The 26,042-nt window shown below is 38.5% G+C and overlaps 1 protein-coding gene across 2 annotated transcripts in view; it reads left to right on the top strand.

Annotated features, from left to right (window-relative positions):
* BEND5 (BEN domain containing 5) overlaps positions 1-26,042 on the top strand; it is a gene marked incomplete at its 5' end in the record, with an annotated part of 887,332 nt that overhangs the window by 249,213 nt on the left and 612,077 nt on the right. For both annotated transcript variants that reach the window (XM_081323189.1, XM_081323188.1), the window contains one exon: positions 22,272-22,488. In XM_081323189.1, the coding sequence (XP_081179315.1) occupies positions 22,272-22,488 (217 nt within the window). The remainder of the gene's footprint in view (positions 1-22,271; positions 22,489-26,042) is intronic.

Raw genomic sequence — 26,042 nt, 5'->3', positions numbered from 1 at the left:
ACCTAGCAGCTTTAGAGATTCCTGTGAGTAAATAGAAATCCCACCTAAAGCCTTAAATCCCATTGTTTTATTGTTAATATGGGAAAAATTAATCATCAGAAGTTTGATTTTAGCAACCATACTAGACGGTGTGAATGGAAGCACAAGTTATCCTACAATGTAACTGAATTGAAAAGGGAAAAAAATGAAGTGTATTATTTATGTCAGGGGGACATGGGATAAAGTGAATTTTAAATCTTTCATCTCAGCTGCTGCTGCTGAGACAGATAAATAAAATTTTGTGCCCCACAAAATCTGACAGGTGAGTAGACCTGCTTATACAGAACCTTGGAGAATTTTTTGAGGTCTGTATCATGTGACTGCAGATGGCAGAAAGGAAAGTAAGAGGGATTGATTGGTTTGGGACTCTTTAAACCAAGCTTTATCTTAAAATCAAGGGATGGAAAATGTTTTAACTTTAGAAGAATTATACATACAGTAGAAAGATCTATAATGATTGAGACTCATATAGACAGAATGAGGTCATTTCCCCCCATAGTAAGAACAGTAGTAGAGTAGTAGGCCCAGTATGGAATAATTTAAATATTCTCTAAATAATTGGCACATATCCTGGTTCTTTTAAATGAAATAGTTAAAGCAGATTTCATTTGGGAATGGGGGCACATTACTGTATGGATGTGTTTCCTCATGAGTGCACTGACAAAATGCAACATGCAAGGCATCCTTGTAATCCGTTCATTTTTTCCCCTTCACAACAATAGAAGATAGAAAAACCTTGGTTTCTCTGAAAGCTTGACTTTTATATCTATAGGATATGTAAGCATCATGTAAATGAATCAATTTTATTTAAAATAATTAAATCTGCAGTTTACCCCTTCCTTCTTCTTGTATATACTACCACAAGTTGTTTGGAATATAGTAAAAGCATTAAATCACTTTATGGCTGTAATTATTCTAATGTTTAGCAATTAAGATTTTTCCCGCCTGCAAAATAATCTTTCTTTTGAAGTTATTATATATGTCTGTTTCAAAATTTAATCATGTGTACAGCCCTAATTAAATTCTTCTTAGAGTTAATGAATGGCTTCACATAAACTTAACTGGCAATCTCTCCTGGCTAGCAAAAATTTCAGCTTTGTTGGTCTTTAAATCCTCTTCTCCCTCCCTCTGCACTGGCCACTGCTTAAAGCATAGTCCTCTTCCAGTTTGCCAGTATGTAATCTTGGACCTCAAGTATAAATTTAATTGAATAGCCAAAAAATAAAAATCAGAACCAGCAACCAGTAACCATATAGATAACCATACAGATATGGTATCAAACAATGTAATCCTGAACTATATTGCTGAAATTGAATAAACAATATCCAAATTATTTCAGAAGTGACTGATTGTCTAGTTATCACCTCAGAACTGTGAACTGAAAGTGTTATTGTTATTTACTCTGAATTTATGAATGATATACAATTTATGTTTCAAGGAAAGGGAATATGATTCTATTCAGGGCACAGAAGGAAAACGAGCAGTATTTTAGATGGCAAGAAAGAATCAAGAAAGCATAAACGGAATAATTACTAGCAGGAAAGCCAGCTTGGAAGGCACCCGGCTAAAAACTAGGAGGCTGTAGTCCTCCCTTAGGCACAAAGCCAACTTCGAGACCTTGGGCCAGTCACTCTCTCTCAACCCAGCAAGGAGGCAATGTCAAACCATTTCCAAAAATGCTGCCAAGGAAACTGCAGGAATTAGTCTGGGTAGTCACCAGGCGTTTACACTGAGTTGAACACATAGACACATTACTTAGCAGAGTGCGGCCTCTACTTATCTAGAGTTCCTTGGGACTAAGGCTGTCAAATCTTATAAAGAAATAGAAAATAAATGCTTTAGATGCAGACTAAGTACTATGAGAAGAAGCTATTGTTATTAAGTGAACAAAAAAACAAGCTAAACATACTTTGATTGATGAAACATTATTCTGATAACTCTGAGTGCCAGACCATGACTGACTGAGCCTTATTGATTACAATTTATTGGAACACAAACCTTCCCAATAGAAAACAATGTGGCATACAATCTATATGTTCCCGTATGGTATCTGATAAATTGCAGTTTGGGAATAAAGGATGTTTTATGGGAACCCGTATTTGTAGGAACAAAGGGCAGAAACTTATGAAGTCAAGCAAAAGGAAGGGAACAGCCAGAATATTTGGCTGTCTGTATTGAGCTGTGTGTTTGTGTGTAAAAGTAGCAGCACAAATGAAACCTTACCCTTTTTATATGTGTGTGTCGATGCTCTATGCATGTACAAAGGGGAAGGGCTTCAAACATGCTGATGGAACCATCATCTTGATCTTTTTGATTCAGGTGAATGATGCTTTTTGATTCACTCAGGTAGAGGCTGTTGGAGTACTGGCAAATTGCTGACTTTTTTGAAATTTGCAGGGTCTTTCTTCAAGAATAGCCACCAGTGTTTTGCTACCTGTAGTAGAACTTAGTACAGGTAGTCCTCAACTTATAACAGTACGTTTAGTGATATTCAAAGTTGCAATGACACTGGAAAAAGTGACTTATGACCATATTTCACCCTTATGATGGTTGTGGCATCCCCATGGTCGTGATCAAAATTCAGACACTTCGCAACTGACTCATATTTATGTAATTATCTTTTGCAACCTTCTGACAAGCAAAGTCAATTGGAAAACCAGAAATTTGGGGCTCAATTGTGGTTGTCAGTCAAGGACTACCTGTACTGGATTTAAGAGGAATGAAGTGCCAGGATCCTAACCTTCTCACTACCTTGATATATACATGCACCTGAAGCCAAATGATGTTCATCAATTCAGGTAATATGTTTGAAGCTATACAAGAGGAGTCACCATTTCACTTATTCAAATGCATCCTTCTGATTTGAAACATCTAGAAAGAGAAAGATAGGTGTTTGTGTATGTAAATGGAAGAGAGAAGGATTTTAAGCTAGGCAGTGGAGAAATGATAGCTGCATATCCATTTTATTTTCCCCTCTGCTTTATTTTCTGGTTGTACTTGTAGCTCTGTTGTGTGAAAAATGCCGTCCGAGTAATGATATATGTGTATACACATATATGCAATGTTTGGGCTTTATGTTAGCCTTCAGAATAATAATAAATAATAGATGTCTCATTGTGAACACAGTAAAGAGAAAGCAGAATGTAATTTAATAAAAAGAAGTAGTTTCTGAAATTCCATCTTGGTAGTTAACTGAAAATATTTCAAGAAAACTCTGTCACAATATACTGTATGTCTGGAGGGAAAATTTGATATACATATTTGTTGCTCTCAACAGCAACAAATATGGGATTTTATATGTTTTAGGAAGCTTTCACACACTGAAATATTTCAGCTCACAGTTGATGGTTGTATAAATTATACTTCAAGTACTTTGTCAAACATTTTTGGTTAATGTATTGACAAATGTCCTCTTGCTCTTAATGAAATAGTACTATAACAATTTTTAAAATATTACTTCTACATTTTTTATCCCATATGTTACTTTTCCTTCATTGCATCTGCCTTTTTATTTAGTGAAACAAAAACATTTATGAATCTTTCTCAAAAACCCATAGAGCAACATTGAAATGCTGTAGTAATCATAAGAATTACTGTATCAGTACAGTTTAGAAATAAGACCAGAAGAATGCACATGGTGCTTAAAATACATGATTTCTTTCTGTTCCTTTAGGATTGGTAGTAGGAGGCAAATGGTACAATTTATGCAGGCTTTGTGTTAGCAGCCTTATGTACAAGCCTTTGGACTTTGTCCTGACAAAGGTAGTTGTTGAATTCTTCAGTTTTCAGTTGTAGGAAAATCTCCCTCGTTTGGGTTGGATTGTCTGTCTAGTCATTGAGAAAGCTTGGATGGATGATAGTTGTTGCCTGTAACAAAACAAGTATCTACTACCACCACCGTCATGCTGAAATATTACTGTAGACATGTTAAGAACCTAAACTCCATTAACTTTCTTGAGGCTTAAATGCAAATAATTTCAATGGAACCACAGTTTGGATATTTTTGCCTACAGTATATAAATGAAATAGAATAAACACATTTCCTGAAGTATTAAAGAGGTGTTCCCCCCCACCCCCCAGATCATAGCAACACAATAGTTCTACTCCACAGATAGAACTATGCAAACAGTGACAATTTTGTGCAAGGTCACATATTTTTTCTAGCATTCTCTGGCTCAGAATGAATGTAGTCCAACTTTTCTGTTGCTAAGTGAGGCATTTTTTAAGTGAGTTTTGCCCCATTTTACGACCTTTCTTGCCACAGTTGTTAATTAAATCACAGCAGTTGTTAAGTTAGTAACACCGTTGTTAAGTGAGTCTGGCTTCCCCATTGACTTTTCTTGTCAGAAGATGACAAATGTGTTTATATGACCTCAGGACACTGCAACCGTCATAAATATGAGTCAGTTGCCAGGCGTCTGAATTTTGATCATGTGAATAAAGGGATGTCAGAACGGTAGTATGAAAAATGGTTATTAAGTCACTTTTTTCAGTGTCATTGTAACTTAAAATAGTCACTAAATGAACTGCTGTAAGTTGAGTACATACAAACCACCACCACTAACACAATTCAAAAATTGAAAAAAAAAATGTTCAGAACTGTTCACCACTTGGAATGCTAGAATCAAGGTACTGTGTTTTTATTTAATATTCAATATATTGAATGCCAAATTGAGTTTTAGGATGTGAAAGCCCTGGCTTTCAATAAAAGTACAGTTTCTTGCAAGTTGAGTTTGTTGGTTCTTGATCTCAGGGGCACATCCGTCCAGTTTTCTTGGCTAGGTACAGAAATGGTTTATTTTTAAATTTCTTTAACTAGCATATAGCTGTGGTGTTCCTGGATATTTTGTCATCCACAGTGCTCGATCCTGATTAGCATGGACATACCGACAAGTTCAATCAGATGCTGTACCAATTATGACTGCTGCCACTTTCTGTGGGCAGTAGGGATGAAGGAGCAGCATTACCAGAACATGTGGGTTTCCTGTCTCTCTTCCTCGGACTCCAGGGAAAGCATATTGCTGAATAAATTAATTTCCTATGCCTTATTGATCTTTTCAAGATGGTCTACAAAACAATAAAGAGAAAAAGAAACCTCATACTCAGACCCATTCAAGAGGTTGATTAGTTTTGTTGAGGAAACCTCTGTTGTAATTTTTATTAGTACATATTTTTTCCTAGACAAAAAAAGCAAAGCTTAAAAGTTTGATTCTTTTTTATTGTTCTTTTCATTCCTTAACAGAGTTAAATGGGGAGGCAGAAAGGCAAAGTCAGTGTTGGGTTGAGGCTTGGCATAGCATTATTGACATTTAGAATGGGATTTGATACTACATAGGTATGAACATTACTGTATTGTTGAAAATGGTCATTTACTGGTAACGTTATCCAAGAACATTTGCTAGGCATCGAAAGAAAAATCTTAAAGCATATATTTTGTGCTGTTTACATTGTCAGTTGTCACCAACCACAGAAGATAATTAGTGGTTAATCTTCTTAAAACAGTAAGAATTAACCCAATTCTATTAAGGCACATTTCTCAGTCTCATAAACTGACTGGGGAATCATGGGAGTTGAAGTCCATGCATCTTAAACTTACTGAGGTTGAGAAGGAAGTAAGGCTTTCATACAACCTTTTTGAACTGTTTATGGGAAATATACTCCTGCTTGCCCTAGTTGAACTGTATCTGATTGTTTTTGTAGTCATTGTGTGTACCTTTTCAGTCCTGTAACCTTTAATAGTAGAAGAGGCTTCCCTAGCTGATGGCATAACTAGCCATCAAAACAGGCAGTGCTGCACACCATCACATTTTTCTTTCCCCTTATCATCCATTGTTCACTTAATTATAAAAAAGAGAGGAAAAACAGCTTTACTATTCATAACCATTCTCACTGAAAAAATACAGATGTATTGAGTAAACACGGCAACTTTTCATCATTTGCTATTTGAGGCCTGAATAAATAGGCCACTGTTTAAAAATTAACAAATACCATTTTCTCATGTAAATGCTCTTTATAATTAAGGTCATCCTTTGTGCAAGCTAGTGACAAAGAACTGTTAATTGCAGCGGGGATAAGAAGTAACCATAATTGTAAGCGGGGAAAAAATAGAAAAGCATTAACTACAATACTGAGCAAAAATGCCTGTGGGAACATCCAAATTAAAAAGTGTGAGTAAGTGTAGGAATGGCAGGTAATTGCATCCATGTATCGTTCTGCAATGTTCAGTATTCAATATGAAAGAGAATTTGATAGAGCTAGATATTGTTTACCTGCTACCAGAAAAAATGAATTAGTAAAGCAAGATGTAAATATTCATACAAAAGTAACTTACTTTTCTTGACATTGTTAAAATCATATTTATTTTTACTGGTTTTTTTCTTTATATTATTCTCATTCTTTTCCATGGGAGCTGAATGGCTTCTTTGTTGTGGTACTAAACAAAGAACAGGGCAATTTGCAGTGGTTTTTAATCATTGAGATGGGACCGTCATCTCTTAAACTGCCCTATTCCAGATTTATTTATTTATTTATTTATTTAATTAAATTTTTATACCGCCCTTCTCCCGAAGGACTCAGGGCGGTGAACAGGGCATATCTTAAAACTACAAAAGTACAAAAGTTAAAAAAGAATTAAATTATTGCCCACAATAAAAACAATAATATATATATATAAATATTAAAACCCTAAGTAATTCCCCATCAGGCCAGGCCAGCTTGTTCAAATAAATGGGTCTTTAACCCGCGCCGGAAGGAGCGGAGATCCGGTGCCATCCGGAGCTCAACCGGCAGCTGATTCCACAAAGCCGGAGCGCCCACAGAGAAGGCCCTCCCCCTGGGGGCCACCAGTCGACATTCTCTGACTGGAGGCACCCTGAGGAGGCCCTCTCTGTGGGAACGCACGGGGCGGAGGGGAGTCGACGCCGGCAGCAGGTGGTCCCCGAGGTATTCCGGACCCATGCCATGTAAGGACTTAAAAACCATCACTAAGACCTTGAACCTCACCCGGAAGACAACTGGTAACCAATGCAGCTCGCGGAGCAAAGGTGTAACATGGGAGTACCGGGAAACTCCCAAGACAACTCTCGCGGCCGCATTCTGTACCAGTTGGAGCCTCCGAGTGGTCTTCAAGGGAAGCCCCATGTAGAGAGCATTGCAATAGTCAAGACGAGAGGTCACGAGCGCATGAGTGACCGTACACAGGGCATCCCGGTCTAGATAGGGCCGCAACTGCCGCACCAGGCGAACCTGTGCGAAAGCCCCCCTGGTCACGGCTACTACATGATCTTCTAAGGTAAGCCGTGCATCCAGGAGGACTCCCAAGTTGCGAGCCCTATCTACGGGGGGTAAAAACTCACCCCCCATAGAAAGTGATGGAACGTTTTGAATGTCCCGGGATGCCGGAATGTACAGCCACTCAGTCTTGTCAGGGTTGAGTTGAAGTCTGTTCCTCCCCATCCAGACCCGAACCGCCTCCAGGCAACGGGACATCACAGCGAGGGCATCACTGGGGTGGTTTGGGGTTGAAATGAAAAGTTGGGTATCATCAGCATATTGATGATACCCAACTCCAAAACCACGAATGATCTCACCCAGCGGTTTCATGTAGATGTTGAACAGGAGAGGCGAGAGAACCGAACCCTGAGGAACTCCACAAACGAGAGACCTAGGGGCCGATCTCTGCCCCCCTGCCAACACCGACTGCGAACGTCCCAGGAGATAGGAGGAGAACCACCGAAGAACTGTGCCTCCCACTCCCAATCCCCTGAGACGCCGCAGCAGGATACCATGGTCGATGGTATCGAAAGCCGCCGAGAGGTCTAATAGGACCAGGACAGAGGAATATCCCCTATCCCGGGCCCTCCAGAGATCATTCACCAGAGCGACCAATGCCGTCTCCGTGCTGTACCCGGGCCTGAAACCCGATTGGTACGGGTCTAGATAATCCGCTTCATCCAGGACCAGAGGGAGCTGATGCGCCACCACACTCTCAACAACCTTCGCAAGAAAGCGAAGGTTGGAGACTGGACGAAAGTTGTTCAACACAGCTGGGTCCAAGGCAGGCTTCTTGAGGAGAGGTCTCACCACCGCCTCCTTCAAGACGGTGGGGAAATTACCCTCACTCAAGGAAGCAGATATCACCGCCTGGAACCAGCCTCGTGTCCTCTCCCTGGCTGCATAAACCAGCCAGGAAGGGCACGGATCCAATAAACATGTGGTGGAGCTCAACCTCCCCATAATCCTGTCCACTTCATCAGGGGTCACAGAATCAAACTCTTCCCAGATAACATTGACAAGACCGCCCGTGTCCTGATCGTCAGACTCTGCCCAGCTGGAGTCCAAACCGGTCCGAATCCGAGCGATTTTATCCGACAGATGTTGACCAAACTCCTCGGCACGACCCTGCAAGGGATCCTCCCTCACCTCCTGATTAAGGAGGGAGCGAGTCACCCTAAACAGGGCGGCCGGGCGATTATCTGCGGACGTGATGAGGGCAGAGAAGTAATTACACCTCGCTGCCCTCATCGCTGCGAGATAAGACCTAATATAGGTTCTTAACCGCAACCGGTCGGATTCGGATCGGCTGGACCTCCAGAAGCTCTCTAGGCCCCGTTTCCGACGCTTCATCTCCCGGAGCTCCGCGGAGAACCATGGAGCTCGATGGGATCTGCACCGGGTCAGGGGCCGCAGGGGTACAACTCGGTCCAGTGCCTCAGTGGCTGCCCTTTCCCAGGCTTCCACTAAGGCATCCGCCGAGCTGTGAGCGACGGAGGCAGGTGGGGATCCCAGCGCTGCCTGGAACCCGAGAGGGTCCATTAAGCGTCTGGGGCGGTACCATCTAGTTGGTTCCACATCCCCACGGTGGGGGGTGGCAAGACGGAAGACCAGCCGCAGGAGGTGATGATCGGTCCATGACAGGGGCATAATAAATGGAGAGCCCCCACCAAGATCATCCAACCACCGTCCAGATAAAAAAGCCAAGTCAAGGGTGTGGCCTCCCTCATGAGTTGGTTCAGAAATTACCTGCGTCAGGTCCATGGCCATCATGGAAGCCATGAACTCCCGGGCTAACTCAGATGACCCTCCCAGGGATGGCAGATTGAAGTCACCCAAAACTAGAAGTTTGGGGAACTCAATCACCAAACCGGAGAGGACATCGAGTAGTACGGGCAGGGCTGCCGCTGTGTGACTAGGCGAAACGTACACCAGCAGCAAGCCCAACTGCGCCCCCGAACCAAACCTCAAAAAGAGAGACTCACACCCGACTATCTGAAGAACGGTGGTCTCCCGCGGACATAAGGTCTCCCTAATAACAACCGCCACTCCCCCGCCCCTACCTTGAGCCCGAGGCCGGTGTAACGCTCGGAAACCTGGTGGGCAAATGTCAACCAAAGGGACCCCACCCTCTGGACCCAACCAGGTCTCGGTGATACAAGCCAGGTCCGCATGCTCTGCAAACATATAATTATAATTCTCTGCAAACATTCACTTCCAAAGAGCCCTTGAGGAGCTCTACCATGCTAGAGAAGTCAGGCCTTCATTGTGTTGATTATTAAACAAACTTTTGTTGGTTTCTTGGTGGAGTTGGGAAGAAAGGAAAACGATGATATATAAGTCCTGAAATAAGTACCACTGTAATCACATTAGTATCTAACAGCTTTTTAGATAGGTATAGATAAGACTGTGAGGAAGTATAGAACGGAAGTAGAGATTAAAAAATAATGTTTTACTTACAATAGATTTTAGTTTTGAGTAATGGATGAGTTAGGGTTAGGTGAACAAATTGCAACTGGCTTGAAAGGGCTGAAGTTGATGCAGTGGGAAATAATTATTCTTGGCTCAGATTCAATGGTTATGTAAACATGGGAGAGATATGCTAATTTTATAGACTGGGAAAAAACCAGCCAAAAATCCATTGCCTCAAAAAGGCATCGATTTAAATCATGACACAATTATTAATTCCTACGATTTGCAGTAGGCAGATTTTCTGTCTACATATAAGGGTCTTTTTTCTGCAGTAAAATAGGTATATATGTTGACTGCTTGAAGTTTCTGTTTTAGGCTAGCTACAGAATATACAGAGAGCTGAGATGTTTTGTTGTGTCTTGGACAGATACTTTTCAGCATTCTCTTTCCCATTCTTACATAATCTTTGTTTCTTTAGGGTTTTTAAACTATTCTTCCTCTCCTTTCTTATTTTTACATTATAAATATTTTATTCTATTGTTTATGTATGTATGTTGTATGCCACTCATTCCTGAAAGCTGTGAACAGCTAACAATTAAAGTTAGTATTAAAAAATAATAACCTTCCCAAGATGTAAACAAAACTGATCACCATCAAATATTGAAAGTCATATGCCCATCAGATACTCACCTTGAGTCACAGCATGTTCTCTTCTGTACTAGATTGAGCAATCAGGTCCTCACTGCTCTCCTGAAACCCCAGGATGATGATTGTAAATGCCTGTTTCCAAGCTCTCATTAAATGACAACCTTGTGTAGACAGGACCTGGAGGGAATTGATCCTGTCTGATCAGATAAGACAGGTGGACCATGTCACTTGAAAAATATGGCATTCTTCATCCCCTCATACCACTTTAACTGTCCTGTAAATTTTATCTTGAAAGCAAGTACATTAAGAATACTTCAGTAAACCAGATTGTTTCAATATAAATAACCCAAACCGTAATGCATTTCTTTCCCTTAGAGTGCTCTAGCATTCTTGCAAATTATGTCTCTCTTTATTTTTAATCATCCCCCTCCTGCTTTTCATCTGATAGCTAATGGGAAAAAAAGAATTCTGCTTTTCTTGAACTCTGCTCTACAATTGGCGGAGCTATTTCTGGGCCAACCTGCAGCAGAAGATGATGTTTCTGCAGTTTCTGGTATAGCCTTCAGGCAAGTCATGCAACATTTCTACAATCCAAAAAATCCTGGCCTTAGGAGACTTCAAGTAGCTTTCAAGCACAATCAGTGCAGCGTTGCTTTTAAGAGCATGCAAAAGAAGCTCCATCTATAAAGATAAAAATAACCCAGTTCCTTAACTTCTGAGAACCTTGGGGTTAGACCCAAAGGTTTATCCTAGCTTAACCAACCAGATCTTGTTAGTAAGGCTAACAAATGAGCAAAGAATAAACATATGGCATTCATACTGTGGTGGGCTGAAGTGCCTGGCCAAAGGAAAACGATTGGGTCTGTGTCAAAGTCTTAGGAGCTTTTTTGTGTTTTTTTAGGGAAGGCAGATGATTCAACAGAAGACCACAAACATGTAGGCAAAAAAGGCAAAAAAAATACTGTATAGTAGCACACGTAGAGTATGTTCTGAATATAGATTATAAAAAGAGTCAGGAAAAGCAGACAAAGGGAGCAGAGTTGTTGTATTGCAGATGCTGCAGAAGAACATGCTGCAGGAGAGGACCTCACCTGAGAAACATGAAGTGAAGTGGAGCCTGCAAGACCAGAGATTGTTACCCTGAGACAAGAGGGAGACCAAGGAGAAAATCATGGAGTCAACTGTTACACAAAACCAGAAGTATGGACTGTGTCCTGTTTAAGCAGTTTCAAATACTAGAAAGTTGAACTTTGTAGATTAAAGACTTTGTTTGGCAGCAAGACAGCCAGGAGAACTCACAGACTGAGATATGAACGGGAAGAAAGAAGAGAAAGTGAATGAAAGAGAGTTGGCAGGTTTATCTATCTATCTATCTATCTATCTATCTATCTATCTATCTATCTATCTATCTATCTACAGGGGGACGATTGAAAGCATCTTGTCATACAGCATCACAGTCTGGTTTGGAAGCATCACTGCTTCAGACAGGAAGGCGGTGCAGAGAGTGGTGAGGATGGCTGAAAAGATCATTGGCAGTTCCCTCCCTCCCATCCAGGACATAGCATATAAGCGTTGCTTGAGGATGGTCCGCAAGATTGTCTGGGACACTACTCATCCTCTTCACAACTTGTTTTCCTTGTTACCTTCTGGGAGGAGGCTTCTTGGTATCCGCAGCAGAACATCCAGATTCAACCATAGTTTCATTCCATACAGCATTAACCTTGTGAACTCTCAGGCTTCCTCCTTCCATTATATATTCAAGTTGGACAGTATTTAATATTTTATTATTATGTATATGTAGGGGTGTGGGTCTATACATATGTTGTTTATAGTATGTTTTGGGGGTGTATCATGTGTGTCTCACTTTGATAGTGTGCAACTAAATTTCACTTTTGATGTGCGTCATTGTGCCCACAGTAAAAAATGACAATAAAGATTTATCTTATCATCTTATCTTATCTTATCTTATCTTATCTTATCTTATCTTATCTTATCTTATCTTATCTTATCTTATCTTATCTTATCTTATCTTATCTTATCATTTTATCTTATCATCTTATCTTATCTTATCTGTCTATCGCAGGGGTGTGAAACTCGCAACATCACGTGATGTGTTGCGATGTATGGCAACTTTTTTTCCATTGCCGGCAATGGGTTGGGCGCACTTTTGCCATGACGCATCCGGCCTGCGGGCCAGCAGTTTGACACCCCTGATCTACTGTATCTACTTACCTATCTATATTATTATGTATATGTTAAATTTTGTTAATTTTATTTTCACTTGTACTATTAGCTCATGCTATTGTATTCAGATAGATACCTTGGTGCATAACTCCCTCATTTGTTTAAATGCTCTTTCTGTGTATATCTGTATCAGCTCCCATTCTGACACAGTTTCTGACACATACATTTCAAATTATGTGTAGGAAAAACCTGGGTAATGGAACTAATGTGCCTAACACCAGAATATGCCTCAATCAGCATATATATATTCATAAGAATCTGAGAAAATAAAGATAGCCATTGCAATGACAGGAATAAAGGGCAAAAAAGACAAGGTAGCAAAGAGTTTCTAAGATCATGCATAATTCAGAAAACAGGAGTTTCAGAGAGAAAAAATTCGGAGAAAGAAAATAAATCGCTTTGTGACAGTAAGGAAATCCTGTCACAAAGCCATTTATCTCTGAAAAGAAAATGATGAGAATTCAAAGTTGTTAAAAGAGGAAAAACATCGCAAAGGCTTTCTAAATGATAAAATTCTGCAGCACATACCTCTGAATATACTGGTCTATTTCTACCATACAAAATGCAATACTGTTCTAATAACAAGGAATGAATATAAATATATATGAAAATAGTGGCAAAATAGGGAAGGGAAAAGGGAAGAGAAAGAAGTGTAGGATAAAGGAAAAAAGACTGAAAAGCATTGACTTCTGACTCTTTAAAGGTAAAGGTTCCCCCGCACACGCGTGCTAGTCGTTTCCGACTCTAGGGGCCGGTGCTCAGCTCCGTTTCAAAGCCGAAGAGCCAGTGCTTGTCCGAGGACGTCTCCGTGGTCATGTGGCCGGCATGACTAGACACCAAAGGCGCACAGAACGCTGTTACCTTCCCACCGTAGTGGTCCCTATTTTTCTACTTGCATTTTTACGTGTTTTCGAACTGCTAGGTTGGCAGAAGCTGGGACAAGTAACAGGCGCTCACTCTGCTACGCGGCACTCGGGATTTGACCCGCCAAACTGCCGACCTTCTGATCGACAAGCTCAGCGTCCTAAGTAACAGCCTCACCTTTTTACTTTTACAAACTTAATATGTACTAGCAAACAGTAACTAGTTTCTGATCCTCATATTAACTTTTTTACATGACAAAAATCCCCACAGTGCTAATATATTGATGCAGATGTGTGCGAAATCAGCATCTACAATTCAGGCATAATGAAATTATTGCCATAGGTTTTTTTTTTTACAATCTTAGGAGATTTCTCAGTCATTTGCTAGAGATATACCTGAGAGGAACTTAAATGATGTTCACATGGGTTTGAAATGTTATTTTTGTAGAAAATAAAGGAATGGGAATAGATGAACAGATGGAGAAGGGAGATGAGGAAAGAGAGAAAAAGTCTAATTGCTTAACTGATGTTAAGGTCGACCCTATTGTGTATTGGCAGTATAACACAGAGATAGGAGAGCAAGTCTAGAGTCCCCCCCCATGTGCCATGAGAAATACTGAAAATATAGTTATCTCCAGAAGTTTCACTTGGCTATAATAACCAGGGCTTTTTTTCCTCATAGAACGCTCAGAACAGAGTTCCGGCACCTTTTTTGGATGGAACCTTGTAGGGTAGGGAAGGCGGGTTGTATGACATGTGTGAGTTCCGGCACCTTTTTCTTTTACAAAAAAAGCACTGATAATAACATAGTACTGTTTCTTTGTTTGCATGGATTTGTGCAAGTGCATGTATTAAGTACTCAAGAATGGCTTAAAAGAGTGAAGGATGAAAAGAGAGGGAATAAAAGTCAGATGATATGTGCTGAACAAATGTATTTCAAACACTTTTTCAAACAACAAGCAATCTTAGGCAATTATTAATTAGGAACTTTAAGGACAAAACTGTAACGGGCGTCTTGCTGGATCACACTGAAGACTAGTCTAGTCCAGTGTTTGGGTAATCTACTAGATGTCTAGGAATATCTGTAAACAATAATGAAGCTAACAGCGTTCTCTCATTCATGCTTCCCAGTGGCTGGAATTCAAATCATGCAGACCCAGATGACTGCTTTTGGTTAAAAGGGAAAAAATCTGGACAAAAAGCTGTATGTCCCAAAGGTGTTTTTTCCCAAAAGGCAACTGGACCTTGTTTTACCTTGAAACATTTCACTTCTCATCCAGGAAGCTTCTTCAGTTCTGAAGTAAAGAACTGAAGAAGCTTCTTGTATGAGAAGTGAAACTTCTTCAAGGTAAAACAAAGTCCAGTTGCCTTTTGGAAAAAACACCGTTGGGACAACCAGGACCTGGATGACTAAGAATCTTCATAGACAAAAAAACATATGATGTACATTCAGTGATGACAAGTGCCTGATGATTGAATAGTAGCATAAATATTTAAAATTACATCCTGGAACACTCAACATGCTTGAAGGATTAGATGGTTTCCTCCTATTCTTGTAAATGATTTCAGATTCATTTACTATTCGTTTTGTATCTGATGTTTCTTAGAGAACCCATCCATTGGGGGATGATGATGATAGTTATGCTTATGATAGTCATAAAGTATATGACTTTCCTGATTAAAATTATTCTGAAATAATTATGTTACAATGGAAAGAATTAACTATAAAAGGGAATTAAAAGAAATACTGTTTGCAGATTCTCATTTGGACTTGTTAGGCTAGATATATTCTATGTTCCTTTTAGCAATATTTTTGTACTACTTCCCAAGGCAGTTTTTAAGCACAATTATAAATGACTAAAAATAATTTTGAGGTGTACTTTGTTTCCTCTCAATCAACTTAAGCTTAAGTTGCGGAATCTGTCATAGAGACATCTGTGGGGGTAAAGTGCAGCAATGAGATCTCACCCATCATTCTTAGAAATGTGTGTTCTTTTAGGCTTAATGGATAAAGAACTTGGAAAAAAAATAGAAACTTTGATGTTATCTATGTTGATGGCAGCAAGATTACTTTATGCACAAAAATGGAAGGATACTTTGATTCCCACAATGGACGAATGGTTCCAAAAGTTGATGGAGTTAGCAGACATGACTAAATTGACTGTTTTGATCAAATAAAAGAACACAATTAATTCAGTTTCTCCTTGGAAACCGCTTTTGGACTTTGTGCTTGAGGTGGAAAAAATGAAACTTTGATTTTGGGTTTGTTGATTAGCTAGATTTGTTGTTTATAGAAATGGCTAGTATATACTATTATTTAAAAATAAAAAGTTGAGGTTTTATGTTGCTGCTTTAGTCTACTGTACCAAAAGGAGTTGGAAGTCAATGCTTTTTATTTTCTCCCCCCCACTCTACCTTATACTTTTCTCTCTTCTCTTTTCCCTCCCTTATTTTTCCTTTTTTTTGTACATTATATTTTGATAAACTAATAAAATAGTAAAACATGTAGAGTAAAAAGAACTTAAAGAATCTGAAATAAACAGTGAAAAGCTAATCAAAAAGATTTTTTATTATGGAAAGATATAAACAACTAAGGTCCCAGATCCAATTGAAGTGCTGAAAATTTCACAATAAGGTTTTGGAATTAATTATAAATTACAAGCTGCTACTTGTGGGAAATAGATCTTGTTCTGGTTTTTAGAAGACAGAGATAAGGAATTTAATTATTTCAAAAACTGGACACTAAACGGGACTAAAGATTTTAGGTACAACAGTACATTCCAACAATAAAAAATATTGAAAGAGACTTTTGAATAATAAATAAGAAAATAGTAGCCATATTATCAACAATGTTTGTAATTATGTCAGCTTCTATGGATAGACTATGTCCATAAGATTGTTGAAGAAATGTCAGATATAGGACAAATTTTACCTAACAATATAGAGATGGTATCGAAAGTGGATTTACAATTTGACTGGTCAAGAGAATAATTTAAAAAAGGATGTTTTATTGCATTTACAAAACAAATTGACTGAGGTTTTAAAATTTAAAATGAAAGTGACAAACCAAGAGAGTGACCTGGATATTTTTTTTCCTATTGGATTTGCAAAAGAGACTTGTTATGAAGAATTCTGTGTGATGGGACCAATAATAAATAAAGTGAAATCAAATCAAATGAACTAAAGATTAAGACTGTTAAAAGAAAAAGAAGGGGCTATAGAGTTGTTTATTTGATCAAGGTTCAAACAGGATATATTGTTACTGCTAGCTAACTTTCATGAACTTTCTGTTGACCCCAGGAGCGAAAAAAATTTGATTTTTATGGATTTCTTTATCGATAAGAGATAGGATAGGGATACGGAGACAAATGTAAATTTAGAGAGTCTGAAGAGCTTGTTTATGCTTGTTGGAAAATTGTTCCACACCGTTGGTCCAGCGACTTAACTCATTGGAAGGGGTAAGACTAGGTGGATGTAGTCCTTCACTGCAGATATGATGAAGAGATCCCCAAACAGAACATGAGTTAGGGTGAACAATGACTAAATTTCAGAACGGTAGCTTCATAGTTTACAAAGGCCCTGGTGATTGGTTTTTTCAGCTATGCAGCTTGGAAACAGTACAATTAAAAAAGAGAAAGGGATAGTACCTCAACCCATTAATGATGATGATAACTTTATTGTCACTTTGAATGTACACCAATCGGCATACATCAAAATGAAATTTCGTTGCATACAGCTCTCAAAGGGTCACCACCTCCGATATATACTCCTTGTTTGGGGCCCGCTCAAATTTCACATTGTCCATTTTAGTCTCTAGGGAGTGAACGATGGCAAACAGGACAGATGGAAATGGGGCTCCATGTGGATTAGCCCTCAAGTTAGCTTGTATTCTGACAACCTCGCCTTCTTTCCTTTTTCTGATCCTGACTCTTCCACCCTTTCCTTAAAGAGGCCTTGCTTATTTTTGCCCCTGGAGCACGCTGCTGCCGCTGCCACCAACTCCTCCAAAAGCCTCTCTCTCTTCCTCTGGGCCTGCCGACAGCCTCATCCAGTTCCTTCGCTCCATAAGCTCCAGGTCCTCTCTGCCTCCTCTGGAAACAGCCCTGATTTGCAGTAGAATCCATCACTGGGCCAGCAGTCAGATCTTGCTGCTTAGTTCCACCATGTTGCTCAAACACGTTAAAATCTTCCTGATCATGTGGCTTATAGCCCTTACTATCCCTCCCAAAACTATTCGCTTTCAAGAGCCAATGCAGCCGCAGCCATTCCAGGCGCCGCCATCTTAGAACATTCTGTCTTATTTAGATCATAAGGCTTGGGAAGCAATGGAGGATGGATCTATCTATCTCTATCTTTTGTCCTGTGTTGGATTGCCAAAATTTAAAATGATTGAACCAGTGTAGCTTTATTAATTCCAGCTGGATTGCATGTTAATTTTTCTTTTGGGAAAACATGCAAAGTGACATTCAATTCAATCAGAATAGAGCTGGAAGGGACCTTGGAGGTCTTCTAGTCCAACCCCCTGCTCAAGCAGCAGACCCTGGCCTACACCGTTTCAGACAATTGCTTGGATAAAAAAGAAAACCCTGCTGCTTTGCTTGTTCTTCTTTATTAAAAGGAAGAAAAATGAGAGCAAACTTTCTAATTATTTTTGCAAGCCAAGTAGCCAAAATAAGGGTACCTAATATATTAAATGCTAAGCACTACTCCCCCTCTCTCGAGCAATACTCTGAAATCAATGAAATGTCAAATGCTTATAGAATCTGGAATTCCTCTGATTAAATAAGTAGTCCTGCAACAGTATCCGTTACCTTGGAGCTAACCATATGCTTCCAGGAAATTTTCTGCCATAATAAATATTCTCCAGTGTAATTTCCTAACTTTAGCTGTCATAGACTGTATAACTGCTATAATAAAAAGGTTGGGCATTTCTGCAAGTCTGTGACAAGATCGTTGTGTGTATGTGTGCGTGCGTGCGTGCGTGTGCATGTCTGTGTTTTATATAAAGTCTCTGCTCAGAAATGCACAATTAAGTTTTGCATTCTCAACCTGTCCCTGCTGGCCTAAGACGCATTAGTATTCTACTGGCAGCTGCCTATAGGTAGTAATATTATTTTGTCCATAACCAGAGGGAACAATAAGACTAAGCCATTCTCTGACTATAAACCAGCCAAAGTAATTGGGTTTAATTTTAATTTTTGTAATAGCTTTAAATTAATAGAAGCAGCTGCTGCCACAGTGTGTGGGTGTCCTTTTCCAGCAGGCATAGAACTTAAAGAGGAAAAGAGTAAACAATGGAATGTCTAGGACACAGAGGTTAATACAAGAACTGAACAATGTCTTTGTTTAGTCAAAAACTTCACTGGCCATAACTAGTGTGCCATGTCTCTTTTTGTTTCTCTGTCTTTCTATCTGCTTTCCTTTTTAAAATTCACAGATAGTCTCAATCTGATTAGGCTTTTATTGTTGGTATTGTAGTACCCTCTCTCCTACATTTGACTTGGAAATGGATTATCCCTGAAAAACAACGGTAAGAATAGATTAACCCTCTAGAGTTCCATTACAGTTATACTGAGACTGAAGACCACTTAAAATAAGCCTGTTCTGTGAATAGAGATTTATATCTCTTAGGGGAGAATAGGTCTTTCTCTTACAGAAATCACTGGCTAGTAAACTAATAGTATAAAAAACAACAAAGAGCCTTGTGCCACCTTTAAAACCAACAGATGTACAATTGCATAAGCTTTTGTAGTTTTTAGTATATCTCATCAGACATATGACATATAATTCATTGAACTGTCATTGAGCCGGGCTCAGCTCTTGGTGTCTGAATGGAAAAATGCTTTTCATCCCAATCTAATTTTAGTACAAGCATTGTTGGTACAGATGGAAAGGGAGGATGGTGAAAGGAAGATGAGAGATTGCTTTAGAAATGAGATAATACAAAATTGCAGTTAAACTTCTAAGGATTGTTGAGGTGCACTCTGATTTGAAGTCCAGTTAGAAGTATTTGATAGTATATTAAGGTAAGAACAATACAGCACTAGATGTGGCTTCAGGTCCATGAAAGAAGCAAATTGATTTTCTGCTTTTTCCATTGATTGGTTGATAGTCCCTCTGGACGTTTTCTATTGCACCAGATACTGTTTTCCCTCTTCTGGGATGTTGGCAAGCTTCCCTCACACATTTGACACTCTGTTTGATAGTATTCTTAAATTTGGTTAGAAAGACAAGATATTTCACAGACCTATTAAACACTGAATAGGTAATGCTAATTGCTAGTTGGATTAGTTATAATCTGGTATCACAGGCAGGAATTACAATCATGTTCTGCCTTTAGACTCCCCAGAGGTATTTAATTAGTCACCGTCACCATCATCAATTCTTCCAATGAATCTTATCTGTGGTGGCATCTTTGGCATCATCCCATTTGATGTCTACTGTCTGTAATTCATGTTTTAATGTCTGATGCCAAGTTTTGCGTGGTCTACCCTGCCTCAACTTTCCCTCTGGCAGCTTCCATCATACAGCACTTTTCAGGTATCATATTCTGGCAACTGAAGAATATGGCCAGCAAGGCACATTCAATGGCCTCCAACGTCCTGTATCCACTCCACGGCAAAATGTCCTTATTGGTGACACGGTTGCACTAAGTGGCAATTCTTCATAGGCAATGTAGATAGAATACATTCATCTTTTGTGCCGTGCATGGTGTTATTGCCCATGTTTCACTGCCACAGATTGCTGTTGGTGCAATGATTAGTCACCATAAGGCAGAAAATATTCATCTGGATAAGACTTTTTTTCTTATTCAGATCTACTGGTTATTGCCAATAGCAATAGAACTTAGACTTACATATATACTACTTCATAGTGCTTTATAGCCCTCTCTAAGCGGTTTACGGAATCAGCATATTTCCTCTAACAGTCTGGGTCCTTATTTTGCCACCCTTGGAAGGATGGAAGGATGAGTCAACCTTGAGCAGGTGAGAATTGAACTGCTGAACTGCTGACAGTCGACAGTCAGAAGAAGTAGCCTGCAGTACTGAATTCTAACCACTGCACCACCATGGCTTATTTTCTCTGTCTTTTTTTTGCTTTTAGAGGATGGTTATGGTGAAAACTCAATATATTTCCAGTATCAAGTGAAACTCTTGTGCTTTTTGTTTATGAATTCTCCAGGAACATTTGGCTGGTTACTGTGAGAACAGAATGGTAGACTGGATAGGCCTTAAATATCAGAACTTTTGTCTCTTTTTCCCTCATTCTCTTTCTCTTGGACACATACACATATTACTACTACCACCTAAATCAAAAATTAATTTCCTCAATCCTTTTGTCTCTATGATCCAAAATAATAATGAGAAAAGCAGAGATTGTATAAATTCAGAATGAGAAAATTAGGGATTGTATAAGTTCAAAGTGCTTAGACTGCACTCCAGCAATGTAATAAATGATGAACCCTCTCATCCTTTTTGGTTGATGAGCCAGAGCAATAACAAGGGGGAATGGGTTTTATTTCATCTCCATTGAGCAGCATTGCACAGTCTCTTTTATTGTATTTTGTCAGGAAGATTTTAGTTTTGCTTTGGATGGTTCTTAACTACATCTAATTATAAAATATGTCATTTTCTGCAATGGGAAATTTCTTGTTTCCATTTCACATTAACAATGAAAGGCCAAAACTGATCTTCTGCAGTTTTTTTTTGGGGGGGGGCATTACGGCAGAAGACATTAGTATTGCTGTGTTCTGCAAATCATATTATATTTTCTTCACCAACATTGCCTGATTGTAGTGAACTCCTGATAAAACTATTACAGAGGACCTGTTTATTATATTGCTTAATTGAATAAGCTAGTGCCTACAGGATAATAGTATTCTTTTGCCAGAAGGCTGGAGAATTTGTTGTATTTGATTACCAAGAGTCTTGTGGAGTCTGTCCAGGCAAATAAAAGCTGAAAGCTTATACTTCCAATCAATTTTGACTCATGTACCCGAGATTGCCATATATAATTATCCTGAATTCTGGTACAAATTTAAATATGCTGTCCAATACAAGGTATTCTCATGCAAATTTGATTTCTGAAAAATGTACCTTTGCTCATCTTCCTGCTGTGACTTTTTTAAATCATCCAATAATTGATTTCTGTAAGTTTTAACGTATTGTTGCAAGAAATAGTGTGCTTGTCTTTTTTTATAACTATTTAATACACATCTAAATGATTTATTTAGCAAGGTATAAAGCAATATAAATTTGCAAGAATGTTTTTATTTTGCCTTAAATAAGTTGATTTTCCGATATTCCCGTAAGTTTTCATCATGACTATATGATATAGTTTAGAACATATTTGGTCTTGTTCTGTAGTCAATTTTACAGTATGACAACTCCTTTTTCCATAGCTATTCTCTTACAAGACATAAATTTCAATGAGACAAGGCTGGTAAATCAAATCATGTATCTGTGGGGAATGTTCTCTTTGTATCAGAGCTGAATATATTAGATGACTTTATATCATAAAATCTTTTTGTGATTGGGGAAATAGAAAGGAACTTTTCAAAGCCATAACCACATACTGTATTTAAAAATAGACTTAATAAGTTCTTCCAAAATGCATAGCCTTTGTCTGATAGTCTCTTTTTAATTATTAATTTTCTTAATAACATACATACATACATACATATATATATATATATATATATATATATATATATATATATATATATATATATATATATATATATATCCTTGATAGTTACCCTTGATAGTTACTTTGTTTTATTTTATTTTTCAGGCAGAGACTTCCACCCCGAAATGTGTATTATTACCGCTGTCCTGATCACAGAAAGAATTATGTTATGTCATTTGCTTTTTGTTTTGACCGAGAAAATGACATATATCAATTTGCTTACTGCTACCCTTATACTTACACTCGTCTTCAGCATTATCTGGATAATTTAGAGAAGAGGAACATGGACTATTATTGCAGAGAGCTTCTAGGACATAGTGTGGTAAGTAGTAGTAGCATTTACCCCTCATAACGTTTTCTTATAAATATCTGCATCTCAGTGGTGAAACATGAAGCTTAATCATGTCAGCTAATGGAACAATGGACATATTTATTTGCTACTGTCAGAGAAATGAGTATAACATAAAAACCCAACTATGACATAGATATGTTAAATTTGCAATTGTCTATGTGAAATGATATAGAGAAGATTAGTGAGGGTTTGTTTCCATAATTTTGATTTTGAAATATGATATAAGCTTTGCTGATAGCATCTTCATTTTCTTTATGTTCACCAATATTTTGTTCAAAAAGCTATATTTCCTCAAAATTGGACTGATTTTCATGGCTTTATGTAAAAGATACCTACATGTAAAGCCTTTCATCGATATAGGATTTATTTATTTATTAGATTTAGAAAACCACTCAAGTCCATAAGACTCTGAATGTTCTGAAGACAGATATGAATGAGGAACACTTAAACTTGCCTTTCTAAGTCTAATAAAAAAAATGGAGCTTTCACTAGCATTAGTTGCCAGTAAGCTGTCTTTGGTCAAAGTCATGCTAGAGCAATTCTGTGGAATTGTAAAACCTGAAATTTCAGCATTTGCTATGTAGGTGCAGAAATCTCTGGAGACATGTTACCATTTGATGTCAAGTTGAAAGAAGAGAATGCAGTCAATTTTTTTAAAATTGCCATTCTTTATTGCTTATTATTTATACTTTTAAGATGCCCAGAAAAATGTATTCTGTTGTAGCAGGACAATTAAAGGAAAATACAGAAAATAAGCACACATATACACACGTACTAAATACCAACCAGGAAAAACAGCTACCGGTAATAGACAAAATAGGGCTGACGACTATTTATGAACTCAGAAATTGCAGTTCATCCTCCTAGATTTTACAGAGTACTGTATGAGTTCAGCTTATGAAGGTCTTGTTCCTCAATAGCTCTTACTTCCATTCCACAAAAAAGGAACCAAATTTGGCTTAAAATGTCTCTGCTTTGGGTTTGAGGAAGATCTTTAATTAAAGGTGGAAATCTCCCTTTTCCACCACTGGTTTTGAATTGAAAAAAGAAGTGCAGTTAATATTCTGCTGTTGGTCAGATATATTTTTGACTGGGGCTACATCCAGGTGCTCAGGACTCAACAGTGATTTGGGAGCATGGTTGGGAATCAACACATATGAAGACTTTAATGTAATGTAGACAGTAAGGAAGATAATTTTCACTGAGATATGTAGAAAGCACTGCATTTTTAAAATAGAGAATGAGGTTACATTTGGAAGTGGCCCCCTAATTTGCTGGAGTATAAGAAGGAGAAGGAGACGCAGTCAATCAGACTTGCAAGTTTCTGCTATTGTAGCCAATCTTCATACAAGTAGCGTTAGCCTTCCTGTGGAGTTGCTTTCCTGGTCTGGTCTACCTAGTGGGACTGACATCAATCTTGCCAGACTGATTTTGGAATCTTGGCTCTTACAACTACAGATATCCTCAGGTTACAACAGCAATTGGGACCATAATTTTTGTGGCTAAGTAATTTGATCGTAAAGGTCACATGACCATATTGCATACTGACAACAATTCTGGTAGCTCCAGTTGTAGTTGTAACAATAGGACTGTGCAGGTCTTTAAGTGCCTTGGTGGAGCAGTGGGCTAATGCCTCCTTAAGTAACACCAGCTGCCTGCAATTAGTGCAGGTTCGCATCCCACCAGGCTCAAGGTTGACTCAGCCTTCCATCCTTCCGAGGTAGGTAAAACCAGGACCCAGATTGTTGGGGGCAATAAACTGACTTTGTAATAATGCCGCTGGGGGGGGGCAAAAGCCCTAATAAGCAGGCATATACATAGAATGAAGGCTATTGCTAAGCACATTGATTTGTGCTTAGATTGTAAGCCGCCCTGAGTCTTCGGAGAAGGGTGGGATATAAATGGGAATAAAAAAAAGTGGGAAGAGGTGGGAGTTCCAGGCAAGTAGGCCATTGGATATGCAGGTACTGTTGGTAGGGACATGGGCAGATACTCCTGAGAATGGGAGAATGTGTAGGTGCTGTGGGAAAGAGATGCTACTGGCAGGCACCATGGAGATGGGTTAGGCAAAAAAAGCAGTGGATACAAGAACAACAGCTGACTTCTTGCTGACTTCCTCATTGACTTTGCTTATGGGAAACCAGCAGGAAATTCCAGAAACTGCAATATCTTCTATTTCATGCATATTCTATAATAGGGGAGTGATAACAGAATTATGGTTTTGTGTGAAACCGTGAAACATTTCTGTCCGATCCTGACATAATCTATTTTTTAATCTTGGTTTTATTCAATATAAGATTTTCCTATAATATCTTATTAATAATATTAGAAATATTTTAATATTTTATTGCTGATGTCTGGTATAAAGGGACTGGCTGTCTGGTTCATCTGAAATAATAGTAGAGGAAATTTATTAGTATATAAAGTGGCTTCCAAAGGCAAAACATTCTGTTAGTTTTACTGCATTATAAATATAAAGAAGTCATGCTACGGTTGTTGCTAATGCATTCATCATTCTGCATGTATAATTTCAGGCTTATCGCACTTGGTTTTCTACTCTCTTTCTTTCTCTGTCTGAGAAGTTCTATAATTAAATCAATAAGTATTTCCTAAAATTGTATGAAAATTAGACTTGCAATGATATTCAAATGGCAGATGCTGAGAGAATTGACAAAGATTTTGTAAACATGAAGAGAAATAGATCTCATGTTTTATAATACATCCACTTAGGACTTTTAAGCTTCAGAAATGTGCCAAACAATCTATGAAAAGAAGTGTCCTCTAAGCTTGATAGACTAGTAATCATCCACTGGATATTATTTTCATTCATATGCTCATTTGACACGCATTATCTTTGGAAATACTGTATGTATTTCCTCAGAGTTCTTATACCTCTCACTCTGTGCTTAAGTCTTCCAAACTCGATTCTTACAGACTTATGCTACCAGTTTACAATCATCCACAGTTATCAAACCCTTGCTTTCATTTCCTATATACTGCTACTAGTATATTTGTAAATGAATGAGGAATGTTTAACAAAGGAATGCACTGAATAAGATGATTGGCTTTAGTGAAATTACATGTATATTTTGAAGCCATTTAATTGTCTGGAACCATTCTACTTATGACCACAATTGAGCCCAAAATTTATGTTGCTAAATGAACATTTGTTAAATGAGTTTTGCCCCATTTTATGACCTTTCTTGCCCCAGTTGTTAAGTGAATCATCACAATTGTTAAGTTAGTGACATGGTTGTTAAGTGAATCTGGCTTCCCCATTGACTTTGCTTGTCAGAAGGTTGCAAAAGCTGATCACATGAACCCAGGACACTGCAACCATCAAAAATATGAACCAGTTGCCAAGCATCCAAATTTTGATCACGTGACCGTGGGGATGCTGAAAAAGTCATAAATGGGAAAAATAGTCATAAGTCATTTTTTTCGGCGCCATTGTAACTTTGAATGGTGTAAGTTGAGGACTACCTGTACTTACTAGTTTATTAAAACTGTCATTCATATAAATG

The sequence above is a fragment of the Vipera berus genome, assembly GCF_964194415.1.
Source record: "Vipera berus genome assembly, chromosome: 3".
Classification (NCBI taxonomy): Eukaryota; Metazoa; Chordata; class Lepidosauria; order Squamata; family Viperidae; genus Vipera; species Vipera berus.
This window is presented reverse-complemented; position numbering and strand designations above follow the sequence as displayed.